Raw genomic sequence first — 17,105 nt, 5'->3', positions numbered from 1 at the left:
ACTCCACCGTAAGACATCTAGGCTTTATGTGTGTGTCCGTGTCTCCGGGGGCTGTTGCACTAAAGTAGAATAAAGAAATCCTGTTTAGGTGCCAAAGCGCAGCGTGACTTGTGAGAAGGAGGAGCTTCGTGGATCCAGGTGCACGTCCACGGCTTCCTTAAGCAGACCACGTCTTAATCAATTAAGAAAATAACAGTATGCAGTGATATTGAAAAAAATGGTTGAAGCATGATACACAAAAAAACATTTGCATTCAAACAGAGTCACGGAACACACATCTCGCTTTACTGTGACCAACAACTACCCCTAACCCCTAACCTTCAACACAACCTCAAAGCAAGTGAAACGGGGTTCTTTGTATTAGTGAGACCTGCTGGGGGTCACTTCCCTCATGGCTTGTTACTGACCTACATTCATGCATTCCAATGACAATAATTGATCATCAATGTCTCATGTGTAGTTAAATGTGTGATTTGTTGATAAAATCATTACAGGATGATGGTCTGTATCAAAGTTGTCCATTCTATACTGCAACTACTAATGTTACCCTGTTATACATTGTTTTCCAATCCCTCTGAGCTGGTTAAAAAGTGAACATTCATTTAGAAGAGAAAAAGTGTCCTATTATTACATTGAGCCTCGTAAGCCGCATGGAGAAGAACGCGTCAGAGAGTCTGTCAGCTTTTCTATTTCCCCACACCCTCAGAACTGCTCCAAGCTGGTTCTCCAAGGCGCTGATCACGCCAGCTGTCATTTGTACATCTCCATCATGTTTTATTATCATGTTTTACCACATAAGCTCCTGAGACACACTTCCTGAGATCAGCACAGCGTCATTTCTGACGTTGGCCCAAGCTAGAAAAGAGAAAGTCTGAGAGAACATCTCAGTATCAGAGCTTCTTCATCCAGCATGTGGTTCAGAAACGGGCATCATGGAGCAGGAAGAAACAGGTGGATGGACTTTATATGTCGCCCTCAGCTGTTAAAGACGTTTGTTTGGGATCAGATCAGTTGATTTAACACATGAGACTCCAGGATTAATCTTAGCCTGGCTAGCTGCAAAGAACACATCGCCATGGTTACATGGTTTAATTCAACCTGCTTTTGTGCAACCAAGTCAAAGCTGAATTCATCCAGGATAACTTGATCCCTTATCTGCTGCTATCATCATTATTACTATAAGTCATCATATTACTGTCATCATAAACCAATATGACCAACTTTGCTGCTTTCCCTCCCCATAGGTTCATGGTGGTCACATCTGATGGAGGTTGACCCTGCACTGGTCCTGCCGTACACTGTGCTACTTGCACTTATTTGAATCATCCATGTCAGTCTGTCCATCCAGAAGGATCTTCTTCTGACCTTCTCACTGACCTTTCTTCCCTTTGTCCCCATTGAAGGGTTGTTCATATTTTGGGGAGTTGTTCCTGATGTGAGGGTTTGTGCACAGAGGATGTCGCATGTGTTCAGACTGTAAAGCCCTCTGAGGCTAATTTGTCATTTTGGGCTGTTTATTCAAAATAAAATGAATAGTATTGAATTGACCCTTTGGCGTTTTCCACAGAGGAAGATGAGTAGGAACAGACGTCAGGAGATCATTTTTTGACTAATCAAATCCATCCAGCTAGTTTCTCACATCCCTCCTTCACTTCCTTTCATATGTTGATCATTTTGACACACGTATATACAAATATACAAACATTTTTAAATAGCAATAATCTTCATTGATCGAAAGGTATAAAAAACTATCATTATGTTCATCATCATCAATATACGTTGAAAGAAAAAATTTCATTCAGTTTTGCCTTGAAGCAATTATTTTATTGATGCAATTTTTCAATGTCTTGATTCATGTTCTCTTAAATATTTTTGATTTAATCAAAATAGAAAAGTTTAATGTCCAAATGAGTTCTCCAGGTGACTTCCTGCCAAGACAGGAACCATTGCAAAAACTTCACAAAAACATAAGAATTGTAATTTAAAAAGAAGTGTGGAGGCACAGGATCCCCTCCTTCAACCTTCTTTGGGCGCCGTGTCAGAGAAGCGCCAGCGTCGCCGCAGCAACCAGCGCCGGCATCAGGACGCCTGCCACCGTGGCTCCGCCGCACGCCGGTGAGTCCTCGTCCAGGAGCTCCCCGTCCTGGTTGGAGCAAAAGCACCTGAAGGAGCCTGGCGTGTTCAGGCAGCCGCGCCTGCAGGCGGCGCCGGCGCACTCGTCCACGTCCACGCAGAATCCAGAGGCGTCTTTCCGGAAGCCAGCTCCACACGGCGCGCACACGGTGGAGAAGTTGGCTGGCGAGCCGTCCAGGAGTCCCCAGACTGGGGGCTGGCCCGAGCAGCGGAGCTCCACCAGGTCGGAGGACCAGCACTCCACCTGGATCCGGCTGCTGTTGTCCAAGCGGATGGAGCGAGCACTGGGGATGAGGGGGTTCTGACAGGAACCGGACCGAACCTCAGGTCGAGTATCAAGCTTTAGGTCGGTTTCCGGCTTGTGTCCGGGAGAAGGAGGCCCAGGTTCTGGTTTAGATGTGTCTGGTTGTTTTGTTGAAGGTATTGGTTCTGATTTATCTGGAATAGCATGCTTTGGTGGTTCTGGTGCAGCTGTTTTTTGTGGTGCTGTTGCTTCTGATGCTACTGGTTTTGGTGGTCCAGGCAGTGCTGATTTTGGTGTTTCTGGTGTTGCTAGTTCTGTTGGTTCTAGTTTAGTTCTGGTTCCTCCACCCCCCAGCTTACAGATAAACTGGAAGTTGGTCTTACAATTGACAGGGATCAGCCCCCAGCTGGTGAAGTTGGATCCATCCCACTCCCCCTTCAGCGCCGCACAGCGCACCGCCGTGCAGGTCGGCTGCGGCTCCTGAGCCCAGTGGATCACCTGCGATTCTTGACTGCCATCCTCGGTCCACTTGAACCCCCTCAGGGGCAGCGCGGGAATGACACACTCGTTCTTGACCTTCTTCAGTCCGACCCAGAAGCTGAATTTCTCACCAAACGCCGTCGCTGAGCTGGAGACAACGTCGAGAATGTCCCGGACCTCTTGTTGGGTGGCGAGCGTGGTGAGGACACCGGGGAGGCAGTTCTCGGAGGCCTGGGCGAAGCTGACCTGAGCCTGGTGGACAGTGTAGGGTGGGGAAGTGGCCCAGATGGTTCTGAAGAAGATCACAAGGTAGAACCAGCAGAACGAAGACTCCATCTTCTCTGAGGATGACGTCTGTCGAGACGGTAAACAATCAGGCAAAGATTGTGTGCATGTTTTCTCTTGCTATTATAATAGAGGGTAGATAACCCATGGTAACATGTAATCAAGGGTCTATAAAAGACTGTAACATATAAATATGTAATAACGGGCTTATTATACACTATTACATGTAAACATGTAATAAAGGGATGATAACACACTGTATCCTGTAAGCATGTAATAAAGGGTTCATAGCACACGGTAGCATGTAAATATGTAATAAATGTTCACAACACACTGTAACACGTAAACATGTAATGCAGTGTTTATAACACATAGTAACATGTAATAACAGGTTTATAACACTGTAACATGTAATAATGGTCAATAACACACTGTGAAATAGCTGTGATAAAAAATGTCATCATAAACAAGGTACTTCATGTCTATACATATTTATAAATCATTACGATCCAGAGATAGGACAAGAACAAGATTGTTTGACCTCTACGGTCATTTCTCCAGTTTCAGTAATAAAGTCTGAATGGATCAGTCAGACTTTAGTTCAAGTAAAACCAAACGCTGCCCTCTGAATGAAGCACTTTTAGTTGAATTAAGTCCATTAAGACAGTAAGTTTATAGTGAACGGTTTATCCATCAATAAATCACAGAAATTCAGAGCGGTTTGAGGATGTGAAACCTGGAAGCTTCCTGTTCACAGCTCTTAACTGTTAATGTTTAAAATGCTAAAGTGAGACTTTTCTTACCGTCTAGTTCCTGCGTTTTTCTCCTTTATGTTGAGTTTCTCTTCTTCACTCGTCCCACTGCCTCTTGCTACCTCTGTATTCCGTATCTCCAGCTTCTCCTGGTTCTTCCTCCACAGAAGCTCCACTAACTGCCCCCCACGCCCCCCCCCCCTCCCGGACAGGAAGTGTGCTGCGTCTTGATATGGTGAGCTAGTTTCCTCCGGTCAGGGTTATGGTTTCCGTTTAATGTTGGTTCAGAATGTGAATGTGAAGCCATTTATTGCCACATGTTACACATCATGGTGTGATACAAGAACAATAGAAACAGGTCCATTAAAACATGTATGAATGTACATTTCCATGGTGAAGGACCACTGGGCAAATGTTTCCAACATGGAGTATTTCAAAAGGAAGTGAAGAAGAATGACAGGAAGTCACAGGTTGTGAAGGCCGGCGCCGTGACTCATGGGCCCGTTGTCACGGTAACACTGAGACCTCCCAAAACTGGGTTTGTGAGTCGATCATCAATAGATTCTATGAAACTTTATCCTTAGAGGTGTTCATTTATAAGAAATGACAGTATACATATTATGAAGAAAAACATTGGTCGCATTATGGAACATCCTTAAAATAGAAAAACTCTGGTTTAAGTCGCACAATGAAGAAAGACAATCAACTTCTCTTCAGTTTTAATAGAAATGAGAATCAACAGAACACAAAGTATCAGATGATCAATACAGCGACAAGTCATCATAACTTCAGTCACTTTGAGGCAGACATAAGAGAAGTTATGTTGATACTGATGACTTGGACACTGAATCAAAATAAATATTTTGTTTTCTGACAAAACCGATTCACATCTGCTTAACAGAAGTATTAAGATTTTATCTTGGTAAACAGAAGTATCTGCTGTGATAGAATAATATTGTTTATAATGCTCTCTTTCCACAGGCAGCTCTTGTCGTACATAATCACAAACTAAAGGAACATATTGATTAGCCTGCAGTAAATCTCACTTCCTGTTGCTCCTTTACAGTAAAAGTATAAAAATCACTGCTGTTTTTATTGTGAGAAACTTCAGGAACATTGTGTTTGTTTTTGTTGTTGTTCTGAGCCCGCTGCCGATTGGCTGAGAGTAGGAGGACGTCGAGCGACGCTTGTTTCTTATTGGGTCAGGCGGCGCTGGAGACGGCCAGTTTTTTCAGGTGGTCCATGAACACCTGCAGGCTGACATCATCAGTCAGGATGGGAGCTCCAGACTCCTGCAGAGGACACACAACCGGCATCATAGCAACCAGTATCATAGCAACCGGCATCATGGCAACCAGTATCATGGCAACCGGTATCATGGCAACCGGCATCATGGCAACTGGTATCATGGCAACCGGCATCATGACAACCAGTATCATAGCAACCGGCATCATGGCAACCGGTATCATAGCAACCGGCATCATGGCAACCGGTATCATGGCAACCGGTATCATGGCAACCGGCATCATGGCAACCGGCATCATGGCAACCGGCATCATAGCAACCGGCATCATGGCAACCGGTATCATGGCAACCGGTATCATGGCAACCGGTATCATGGCAACCGGCATCATGGCAACCGGCATCATAGCAACCGGTATCATAGCAACCGGTATCATAGCAACCAGCATCATAGCAACCGGCATCACAGCGACGGCGTGGTGAACTAAAGGTCTCACCTGTCCCCAGGCGTACATGTTGTTGTGCGTCTGGGACGGGTTCACTTTGGAGAGCAGGAAGCGAGCCTGCAACACATCAACACATCTTCATCACATCAATCATCATAATCATCATTATGGTCAATGTTGGAGAAACGTTTTCCCGTAGAGGACAGATGTTAAAGCGCGGCTCAGTGGCCTTTCAGTACGCAGCGTGACCTTTGACCCTTCCCCAAAGAACAATAGCTGTAAGTCCCAAAAGAGCTCGTACTGTTCAACAGGAAGTTGTCATGTCATATTAAATCGTTACCACTTAACCCTAGAAAAGCCTTTTCGTAGCAAACTGTTTAGCAGCATTTCATCTTTTGTCTAAAACGATTGTGTTGTTGAGGATAGAATGAGATGCAAAATGAATAATGTTATTTACGGGTTTAGTTTTAATTTGATCAGTAACACTTTATAATAAGATAATCAGCCATATTATGGAGTATATATATATATATATGTGGTGTTGAGATGTTTGTGTTATGGACAGAAGTGACAGCAGTTCTGCAGGAGACATGAGGTCCACGTGGACACTCAGAGGCATGAAGGCTTTTCTGGGATTATAAATTTCTCTAACTTGTTCTAATCTGAGTTTTTGTTCTGAAGTAAATAAAACAGAAGTTGCTCTGAGCCTTTGAAGATGCCACTCCGGTGACCCCTGGGTCACGTGATGTAAATCCACCCACACCTCCTGACACACGGGGAGGGACAGAGACGCCTCCACGAGCTCCAGGCCGGGCAGGTCCCGTGTAGCTTGGAGAAGATGGTGGTCCTCTTTCAGAAGAGTCTAAATTATCTTTGCTATTTCCAAGCCTGAGATAAGATCACATTTATGGGGAAATGCGTTCCCCCCGGACCCCCCCTCCTCTTCAGGGTGGAGCACAGACACGTCTCAGTTTCCACTGGGAGTCAAAGGGAAACGCCGCCCGTCCCAGTAAGACAAAATGAGGGGATGTAACCACGGAGAGCGTGAGAAGGTTCTCGCTGAGCTACGCTCTTCAATTCTCCTCATGAGGGTTCTATTTGCTCATTTATTTGTTGTTTAACAAATGCTTTCTGAGTAGTTAAAGGTAAGTCGCTGTTGACTCTGAACATTCCTCAGAGCCACACCCAGATGTTGTGTCACATGGAGAGAGCACACAGTTATTAGTGAAAAGGTCCGGAGTGAGCGCCCCCACCTGGCTGCCTCCGTGCTCCGTGTCGATGTATCTGGGCATCGGGAAGCGAGTGTGGAGCAGCTCCTGAGCATCATCCACCGGGGCCTGAAGGAGGTGTCGGAAGTTCTCATACTCAGACATCTCCTGGTAACCAGCCTTCCTCCACTGAGCTACAGTCTAAAAGACAGAAACCACAGATTAAATGTGACATCCATGAGACACAGGAGGATTAAACACTGACTATGATGCATTCAGAGTGTACTCTGTGGGTATCCTCAGTGTGTACTGAGAACTCGCAGTACCTCTCCATGGTAGATGAGGATCTGGAAGAAGGTGTCCATCAGCAGGATCCGGTCCGGCAGGATGCTGCTGCTGTCCAACAGAACCGGCTGAAAAACACAAACATTTAAATAATTATTAGAGTTATCATGATGTTATCTTTAGGAGTAAATTAAGGTCTAATCAGCAGCCTCTCTACTGTCCAGCAGGGGGCGACTCCTCTGCTCCCATAGACGTCTATGAGGAAATGACTCTACTTCTGTGTAGTGACCAGCAGGGGGCGACTCCTCTGCTCCCATAGACGTCTATGAGGAAATGACTCTACTTCAGTGTAGTGACCAGCAGGGGGCGACCAGCAGGGGGCGACTCCTCTGCTCCCATAGACGTCTCTGCTCCCATAGACGTCTATGAGGAAATGACTCTATTTCTGTGTAGTGACCAGCAGGGGGCGACTCCTCTGCTCCCATAGACGTCTATGAGGAAATGACTCTACTTCTGTGTAGTGACCAGCAGGGGGCGACTCCTCTGCTCCCATAGACGTCTATGAGGAAATGACTCTACTTCTGTGTAGTGACCAGCAGGGGGCGACTCCTCTGCTCCCATAGACGTCTATGAGGAAATGACTCTACTTCTGTGTAGTGACCAGCAGGGGGCGACTCCTCTGCTCCCATAGACGTCTATGAGGAAATGACTACTTCTGTGTAGTGACCAGCAGGGGGCGACTCCTCTGCTCTCATAGACGTCTATGAGGAAATGACTCTACTTCTGTGTAGTGACCAGCAGGGGGCGACTCCTCTGCTCCCATAGACTTCTATGAGGAAATGACTCTACTTCTGTGTAGTGACCAGCAGGGGGCGACTCCTCTGCTCCCATAGACGTCTATGAGGAAATGACTCTACTTCTGTGTAGTGACCAGCAGGGGGCGACTCCTCTGCTCCCATAGACGTCTATGAGGAAATGACTCTACTTCTGTGTAGTGACCAGCAGGGGGCGACTCCTCTGCTCCCATAGACGTCTATGAGGAAATGACTCTACTTCTGTGTAGTGACCAGCAGGGGGCGACTCCTCTGCTCCCATAGACGTCTATGAGGAAATGACTCTACTTCTGTGTAGTGACCAGCAGGGGGCGACTCCTCTGCTCCCATAGACGTCTATGAGGAAATGACTACTTCTGTGTAGTGACCAGCAGGGGGCGACTCCTCTGCTCCCATAGACGTCTATGAGGAAATGACTCTACTTCTGTGTAGTGACCAGCAGGGGGCGACTCCTCTGCTCCCATAGACGTCTATGAGGAAATGACTCTTCTTCTCTCTTGATTTATTCGCTCAGTAAACATTGTAAACATGAGTTTATGGTCTCAGTCTCTAGTTTCAAGTCTTCTTCAATGCAGCATGATGTTCATTTAGTGAATGATGGTCCATTTAGAGTCAAACAGACCATAAAGAGGGGGTGCTTTAGGGCGGGGCCTAACGCTGATTGACAGGTCTCCATAAAGGTGTATGAATACCTCGGGGGGTCCGCTGAAGGAGTAGGCGTAGAGCACAGGTTGGACCATGATGAGGGCCTGAGTCAGGTCCTGTCTGTTGAACTGATGTCGGTAGTATGAACTCTCATCCGGACTGTTGTTGAACACCTGAAGGAATGGAGAGCGGCGCAGGTGGAACATGAACTGTTGAAAGACAACACAAGGTCAGTGAAAGGTGAAATACAAGCAACCAAGGTCGCTGATAAAAGTAGCACGGATACAGAGAATTATGGGATGTAGATCACCTGAGGGTAGAGGGAGAAGGTCTCAGAGAACCTGAAGGAGTTTGGATCATCTTTGTGGTAATCTCCAAACTTCTGACACTGAAGAGAAACAGAGAGAGCGCATTATTGATTATTGATCATTGTTAGTTTATTCTATTTACTATTTATTCAATCTATTGATTGTGGCACACCAGTCTGATCAGCTGTCTGTCCAGCCACCGGAGAACATCAGGACCCTCCTCCGTCTCCGCTCGGTACACAGACAACCTCGCCATCAAGATGGCCGCAGCCTCCTGGTCAAAGGATGCAGCGATGCTCTGGATCTGCGTCTGAGCATCCGCCCAGCTGTGAGGGCGGGGGACAGATGAAAGAAAAGAGTAGAGAGAAGGGGAGGAAGAGAGAGGACAAAGGAGCGAAAGAGGAGGAGAGAAGAAGAGCGGAAGGAGATGAGGAAGAGGAGGAGGAGGAGGGGTTTAATAATGTAAATGTGTTTAGATCACCAGATCAGATTACGATAAACTGTAAACTGCGTCTGTTACTTCCGGGCTGTGGTGGTGACCCGGATGCGTCTCTGTCCTGACGAGTGTTGGTACTGGGTCACAAACTGGATCGCCCCCCGGCCTCCCTGAGGAATCGGAGCGTTGTGCTGCAGCAACAAGAAGAACGTGTTAACACGGCTCATCAGTCATCAACCAGTAACCCCATCATAATAACCCCGTCATTCCACACATGCAACACATCAAGCAGAGTGGCAACATGTGACACTTTGTCTCCACGGCGACTCGTTGGGTTTCTAATCATTAAACGACCCGAGGGATAGAATGCTGCTATCCGATTGGCTGCTTCACACCTGAGCTCAGAATGAGCTCTGAGGTTCAGCAAGAGCAGGTGATGACACACCTGTCCCCACTGATGTTGACAGAGTGAGCAGATAACTGTGTGTGTACAGTAGAATCCTCAGTAGAGACAGTGAAGCCTCAGTAGAGACGGTGAAGCCTCAGTAGAGACAGTGAAGCCTCAGTAGAGACGGTGAAGCCTCAGTAGAGACGGTGAAGCTTCAGTAGAGACAGTGAAGCCTCAGTAGAGACGGTGAAGCCTCAGTAGAGACGGTGAAGCCTCAGTAGAGACGGTGAAGCCTCAGTAGAGACAGTGAAGCCTCAGTAGAGACAGTGAAGCTTCAGTAGAGACAGTGAAGCCTCAGTAGAGACGGTGAAGCCTCAGTAGAGACGGTGAAGCCTCAGTAGAGACGGTGAAGCCTCAGTAGAGACAGTGAAGCCTCAGTAGAGACGGTGAAGCCTCAGTAGAGACAGTGAAGCCTCAGTAGAGACGGTGAAGCCTCAGTAGAGACAGTGAAGCCTCAGTAGAGACGGTGAAGCCTCAGTAGAGACAGTAAAGCCTCAGTAGAGACGGTGAAGCCTCAGTAGAGACAGTAAAGCCTCAGTAGAGACAGTGAAGCCTCAGTAGAGACGGTGAAGCCTCAGTAGAGACAGTGAAGCCTCAGTAGAGACGGTGAAGCCTCAGTAGAGACAGTGAAGCCTCAGTAGAGACGGTGAAGCCTCAGTAGAGACAGTAAAGCCTCAGTAGAGACAGTGAAGCCTCAGTAGAGACGGTGAAGCCTCAGTAGAGACAGTGAAGCCTCAGTAGAGACAGTGAAGCCTCAGTAGAGACGGTGAAGCCTCAGTAGAGACAGTGAAGCCTCAGTAGAGACAGTGAAGCCTCAGTAGAGACAGTGAAGCCTCAGTAGAGACGGTGAAGCTTCAGTAGAGACGGTGAAGCTTCAGTAGAGACGGTGAAGCCTCAGTAGAGACGGTGAAGCCTCAGTAGAGACAGTAAAGCCTCAGTAGAGACAGTAAAGCCTCAGTAGAGACAGTAAAGCCTCAGTAGAGACAGTGAAGCCTCAGTAGAGACAGTGAAGCCTCAGTAGAGACAGTGAAGCCTCAGTAGAGACGGTGAAGCCTCAGTAGAGACAGTGAAGCCTCAGTAGAGACAGTGAAGCCTCAGTAGAGACAGTAAAGCCTCAGTAGAGACGGTGAAGCTTCAGTAGAGACGGTGAAGCTTCAGTAGAGACGGTGAAGCCTCAGTAGAGACGGTGAAGCCTCAGTAGAGACGGTGAAGCCTCAGTAGAGACAGTAAAGCCTCAGTAGAGACGGTGAAGCTTCAGTAGAGACGGTGAAGCCTCAGTAGAGACAGTGAAGCCTCAGTAGAGACGGTGAAGCCTCAGTAGAGACAGTGAAGCCTCAGTAGAGACAGTGAAGCCTCAGTAGAGACAGTAAAGCCTCAGTAGAGACGGTGAAGCTTCAGTAGAGACGGTGAAGCCTCAGTAGAGACGGTGAAGCATCAGTAGAGACAGTGAAGCTTCAGTAGAGACGGTGAAGCCTCAGTAGAGACGGTGAAGCATCAGTAGAGACGGTAAAGCCTGGAGACAGAGACACTCGTCCTCAGACCCCTGAAACGAGTCCCGGGTCTTGATCTGGTCCTGTACTGGTTTTGTTTGTACGACACCTTCAGTGGTCAGCAGAGTGTGGCTGTGACCTCTGACCTCTCCACCCTTACTGTCATAAAGAACAGCCTCTCCAGGGAGGAGGTTCAAGTCTCACAACCAAGCAAATATCTCGCTCGAGACGGACTTCTGGGTGGTGTGTTATGAGGTTCAGTTCAGATATATTCATGGTCCTTTCTACACTAAAGCCTCCTCTACCTGAAACCTTTGTGAGCAGGTACTTCTATTGTGTCCGTCTCAGCTGGTTCATGCACTGTGTGGATTGGACAAAGGTCAGCTGTTGGTACCTGGTTGACCACCTCGAAGTACAGAGCCAGCGTGGTGCTCGGATCCAGACCGCAGATCTTCCACTGACATGTTCCGCCTGTTCCTATCTCCTGTAGCGCACACACACACACACACAGTGACTACACAGTACTGTGTACTACAGTGTAATACTGTGTAACTATGCTTACATACGTTCTCAGAGACACAAGGTCCTTTAGCACTCAGAGAGACACATGGACCGATCGCTCCAGATACTTTGATCTCTCTGGATGTCTAAAAGAAAAAATCAGTGATGTAGTTATACGAGGATTGATCAGACTCGGGTGATAAGCAGTATTTCGTACCTTGACCTCCAGCGTGGCGGCGAAGGCCATTTTGAAGGACCCCTGGACGTCTTTGGTGAAAACCCTCTGAAAGGTCTGTTTGAAGAGAGACGTGTTGAAGGAGTCGGCCATCACCATGTAGCCTCTGGAGAGCAGAGCGAAGCCAGTTCACCACAACAATGGAGATCAAACTCTTGTTCTTTCTCTTACATTTGATAACATAGTGCAGTATGATAATCAGATTATAAGGTAGTCCTGTGTGTGTGTACCCTGTGTAGTTGGCGCAGCACTTCATCTCCAGCAGGCCGGTCTGGTCGAGGGCGCAGGCGTAGACATCGATGATGTGGCCGTTAGTGGAGGCTCTGTTAGCTAGAGACTCATAGTGCTACACACACACACACACACACACACACACACACACACACACACACACACACACACACACACACACACACACACACACACACACACACACACACACACACACACACACACACACACACACACACACACACACACACACACACACACGTGATCCATTGACCCCATGAAGCAGCCCTACCATTGGACTAAACTAATGAATAAACTCTTACTTTGGTGGCTTTCTTCATGAACTTGGCGTTGTCCTTCTCAAGGTCGTGCCATGACCTGATGGGGGTCTTCAGCTCGTCTCCAACCACCATGCCGGGACCCTGCGTCGCCGGGCCCCCCACGAACGTCATGATCCGGGCGCCCGTGTTGGGGAAAGTGCACTGTGGGTAAAACAACCACACCCAATGAGTGACGGGTTAGGCGTAGAGCGCAGAAAGCCGTCGGCCTCCCCACCTCCAGCAGGCCCACGGCGATGGACATGGCGACGCCCAGCGAGCGCAGCGGCCTCTTTCCCTGCGTGACAGGCCAGGGGTCCCGCTGCAGCTCCCCCAACAGGTCGGTCAGGTTCATGTCGATCTTCTGCACCGGCTGCAGGAACCTGAAGTAAGAGAACAGCTTATTATGAAGATTACTTTTGTATTAACTTGTTACTCAAATACATTTGATGTTCAAAATCCAACATGTTGAGTCATCATTTTAATTTGCTATTGTAGGGGACTAAAAGGACCAAATTCACAGGGCCCTTCAAGAGAAAGGGGCGTAACCATGGTGACATGGAGCAGGAAGTGAATGTGTGAGAGCTGTTTGGATTGGATGGAAATAAACAGCCACACGTTGTAGTCAAAAGGAATAGTTGCCCCTTTGTTTCCACCCTCCTACCCGGGTAAATAATTGTTAGATTAGTTGACGAATTAAAAAATGGTCCATAAGATTAGTCCATTACGAACAAAATGAGTTGCAGGCCTAGTACAAAATATTGTTTGGTGCGATTGACAGTTTGACACAAATTTGTGCGACTTTGGGGTACATTTGATGCAATAATGCGTCTGTGGGTGTAATCTGCGTCACGCTTGGTGTGTCATATGTACACATGATCGCTCTCTGCTGCTCTCCCTAAAGTTTCCTCCTTTTTTTCTCCTGGCATTTATCGTACCCATAGGCAAATCTGACATGTGTGATTATTGGGCTACACAAAATATACTAATTGAGTCGTTAGGGCTGGTTCCAAATGCTGAGAGACTTTTTTGGAGGAGATTTTACTTTGACTATAATAAACCAATGGTGGTACACTATACTTCACATAACATGGGTTAAACAAGTAGATGTACATATATGTCCCGATCCTAGTCAGTGTGTGTGTGTGTGTGTACCTGTTGGACAGAGGCTGTTGGACCGGTTGAGGTCCTCGTCCCTGAGTGGCTGAAGGTTTGGTCAGACCGAGCATCTCCTGCAAACTCACAGCTGGTTAGAACTGGGGCCAGTCCTGGAGGGGTAGTGGGGTTTGGGGGGGTAGTTAGATACCTGCAGCTGCTTGGCGCTCAGGTCCTTGGTCCCCCTGAAGACATAGCTCTTGGAGATCCCCTCACAGCCCAGTTCGTGGACCTGAACCATGCGGCCGAAGGTAATGAGCCCGACCAGCGCAGTGGGAGGAAGCAGTGACAGGGACATTTGTAGAGACTCCCTGAGAGCCTGAAGATCCTCGTCCTCCATGCAGGTGTCCACCACGTACAGGAAGACAAGTGGCATCTGAGGACCCCGCTGAGGACATTGAACCACATTGAGTTAAAGATCTGACTGTATGGTTTGACTGTGAATGTCTGACTGTCACTGGCTTCCTGTCTCACCTGGACCACATACTCGATGGTGGAGAACTGAGGCAGTAGCTCCGCTGGTTGGTTCGATTCAGATATTCCGGCATAAGACGGGGGGAACTGAAACAGAACCAGAGTGAGTGTTGTGTCATCTTCTGTCAAAGGGATTGACTGAATGTTTGTGCTTGTACTGAACCTGGTTCCTCTGGTAGCAGAAGTTACAGGCCCAGAGTTTGGCTCTGTAGTCCACCTGACTGAAACGTACAGAAGACATTAGAGGTAGCCATTAGATCCCATACTCCTATATGGTGTCATACTGTGTATACTGCGTCACACAGGTGATGCCTACCACAGCGGATTGAGTACTGCGCGGCAGGTGGCCCGGCTACAGAGGACCGGCTCGTACTGGATCGGCGGTAGGTCGAGGCGTTCCCTCAGGGGGGTGAACAGAGTCGACACCGGGACCACCATCCGAGTAGCCTCCAGCCGGCTGGAAGGCCAGACGTTCCAGCTGAACCGTACGCCGTCACGCTCCTCGTTCTGAGTGATGTACTCTGGGAAGGTCGACATGGCAACGCAGGAAAACGGGAGGGGTCAGACGCACGTCAGGTTAAGGCTGTGTGTGGGGGAGAGAAAACAAAGTCAGTGTAAAGATGCATACTAGACACTACTATACTACTAGGTACACTGGAGCACTACTAAGTACACTGGAGCACTACTAAGTACACTACTAGGTACACTGGAGCACTACTAAGTACACTGGAGCACTACTAAGTACACTACTATACTACTAGGTACACTGGAGCACTACTAAGTACACTGGAGAACTACTAAGTACACTACTATACTACTAGGTACACTAGAGCACTACTACGTACACTTCTAGGTACACTGGAGAACTACTAGGTACACTGGAGCACTGCTAAGTACACTGGAGAACTACTAAGTACACTACTAGGTACACTGGAGCACTACTAAGTACACTGGAGCACTACTAAGTACACTGGAGCACTACTAAGTACACTACTAGGTACACTGGAGCACTACTAAGTACACTGGAGCACTACTAAGTACACTACTATACTACTAGGTACACTAGAGCACTACTACGTACACTTCTAGGTACACTGGAGAACTACTAGGTACACTGGAGCACTGCTAAGTACACTGGAGAACTACTAAGTACACTACTATACTACTAGGTACACTGAAGCACTACTAAGTACACTACTAGGTACACTGGAGCACTGCTAAGTACACTGGAGAACTACTAAGTACACTACTAGGTACACTGGAGCACTACTAAGTACACTGGAGCACTACTAAGTACACTGGAGCACTACTAAGTACACTACTAGGTACACTGGAGCACTACTAAGTACACTGGAGCACTACTAAGTACACTACTATACTACTAGGTACACTAGAGCACTACTACGTACACTTCTAGGTACACTGGAGAACTACTAGGTACACTGGAGCACTGCTAAGTACACTGGAGAACTACTAAGTACACTACTATACTACTAGGTACACTGGAGCACTACTAAGTACACTACTATGCTACTAGGTACACTGGAGCACTGCTAAGTACACTGGAGAACTACTAAGTACACTACTATACTACTAGGTACACTGAAGCAATACTAAGTACACCACTAGGTACACTGGAGCACTACTAAGTACACTACTATGCTACTAGGTACACTGGAGCACTACTAGGTACACTGGAGCACTACTAAGTACACTACTAGGTACACTGGAGCACTACTAAGTACACTACTAGGTACACTGCAGCACTACTAAGTACACTGGAGCACTACTAAGTACACTACTATACTACTAGGTACACTGGAGCACTACTAAGTACACTACTAGGTACACTGGAGCACTACTAAGTACACTACTATACTACTAGGTACACTGGAGCACTACTAAGTACACTACTATACTACTAGGTACACTGGAGCACTACTAAGTACACTACTATACTACTAGGTACACTGGAGCACAACTAAGTACACTGGAGCACTACTAAGTACACTACTAGGTACACTGGAGCACTACTAAGTACACTACTATACTACTAGGTACACTGGAGCACTACTAAGTACACTACTATACTACTAGGTACACTGGAGCACTACTAAGTACACTACTATACTACTAAGTACACTACTATACTACTAAGTACACTACTATACTACTAAGTACACCTTAGAACTAATAAGTAAACGATCAGTGAGCTGATGATCAATGGGAGCAGAGGAACGTCACTAATAATTCATGCTAACAGCTAATGGCAGATCACGAATAGCCGCGTCACGAACCGGTGTTCACACGGGTGACCTGACGCAGTCACGGTCCTGGTTCCGTCGGGTCCAGGTGGGTCTCTGTCAGAAGGTAAATCTGTCACTCACCTCCTCTCAGCTGCTGCTCTCTGCTGACAACGAAGCAAAACAACATGGCGGCGCCACGTCGAGACACAGAGAGGAAACCAACGAGGAGGGATCACTCTGAGCGACATTCAGCGACCCCTGAGAACCACAGTGACTACAGGTCGACTTATTGTACGTCGCTCTGGATAAAAGCGTCAGCTAAATGACATGTAATGTAATCAGTTTAGCGTCACAGATCATGACGCAATCATCATGACGTCACCCAGTAGTGTGGGGACTTTCACAGACCCGTCATTCCGGCGACCGCCAATTTGGTTTTTGCAACCATTGAATTGCAGTATTGACCACATTTATGACATAGTGACCCTTTAGAACAATATACATAAGTAATCATTTAGCAGCTCAAAGTAGTTTCCAGAAAGTTTAACCTTTGTCCCTTAATTAAAATATTTTACAGAATGTTCAACCTTTGCTCCTTAATAATAAAATGAAATAAATAACAGCATCTTCGACCTTTGTTCCTCTAAAATAGAATTACCAGACACCTCCATCTGCACTACATATTTATTTTGTACACACCAGTAAATGTTT

The 17,105-nt window shown here is 47.1% G+C and overlaps 2 protein-coding genes across 3 annotated transcripts; both read right to left on the bottom strand.

Annotated features, from left to right (window-relative positions):
• Positions 1 to 1,810: 1,810 nt before the first annotated feature.
• clec14a (C-type lectin domain containing 14A) lies at positions 1,811 to 4,079 on the bottom strand. Its single transcript, XM_037487575.2, has 2 exons — positions 3,946 to 4,079; positions 1,811 to 3,211 (listed from the first exon to the last, which is right to left on the bottom strand). The coding sequence occupies exon 2, from the start codon at positions 3,191 to 3,193 to the stop codon at positions 2,039 to 2,041; it is 1,155 nt and encodes a 384-aa protein (XP_037343472.1). The 5' UTR covers positions 3,194 to 3,211; positions 3,946 to 4,079; the 3' UTR covers positions 1,811 to 2,038.
• Positions 4,080 to 4,598: 519 nt separating this feature from the next.
• sec23a (Sec23 homolog A, coat complex II component) lies at positions 4,599 to 16,689 on the bottom strand. 2 transcript variants are annotated; one of them, XM_037487160.2, is made up of 20 exons: positions 16,536 to 16,689; positions 14,465 to 14,731; positions 14,312 to 14,369; positions 14,149 to 14,235; positions 13,826 to 14,062; positions 13,675 to 13,751; positions 12,758 to 12,902; positions 12,526 to 12,684; positions 12,202 to 12,317; positions 11,954 to 12,077; positions 11,802 to 11,882; positions 11,630 to 11,719; positions 9,382 to 9,488; positions 9,034 to 9,187; positions 8,864 to 8,941; positions 8,601 to 8,762; positions 7,117 to 7,203; positions 6,836 to 6,991; positions 5,634 to 5,699; positions 4,599 to 5,186 (listed from the first exon to the last, which is right to left on the bottom strand). In XM_037487160.2, the coding sequence occupies exons 2-20, from the start codon at positions 14,683 to 14,685 to the stop codon at positions 5,097 to 5,099; spliced, it is 2,295 nt and encodes a 764-aa protein (XP_037343057.1). In that variant the 5' UTR covers positions 14,686 to 14,731; positions 16,536 to 16,689; the 3' UTR covers positions 4,599 to 5,096. The 2 variants fall into 2 exon arrangements, with proteins under 2 accessions (XP_037343057.1, XP_037343058.1); XM_037487161.2 differs by having other exon boundaries at positions 16,446 to 16,576.
• Positions 16,690 to 17,105: the final 416 nt, after the last annotated feature.

This window comes from Pungitius pungitius, chromosome 14 (assembly GCF_949316345.1).
Source record: "Pungitius pungitius chromosome 14, fPunPun2.1, whole genome shotgun sequence".
Lineage (NCBI taxonomy): Eukaryota > Metazoa > Chordata > Actinopteri > Perciformes > Gasterosteidae > Pungitius > Pungitius pungitius.
The sequence above is the reverse complement of the archived record's forward strand: the minus strand, read 5'-3'. Positions and strand labels throughout refer to the sequence as shown.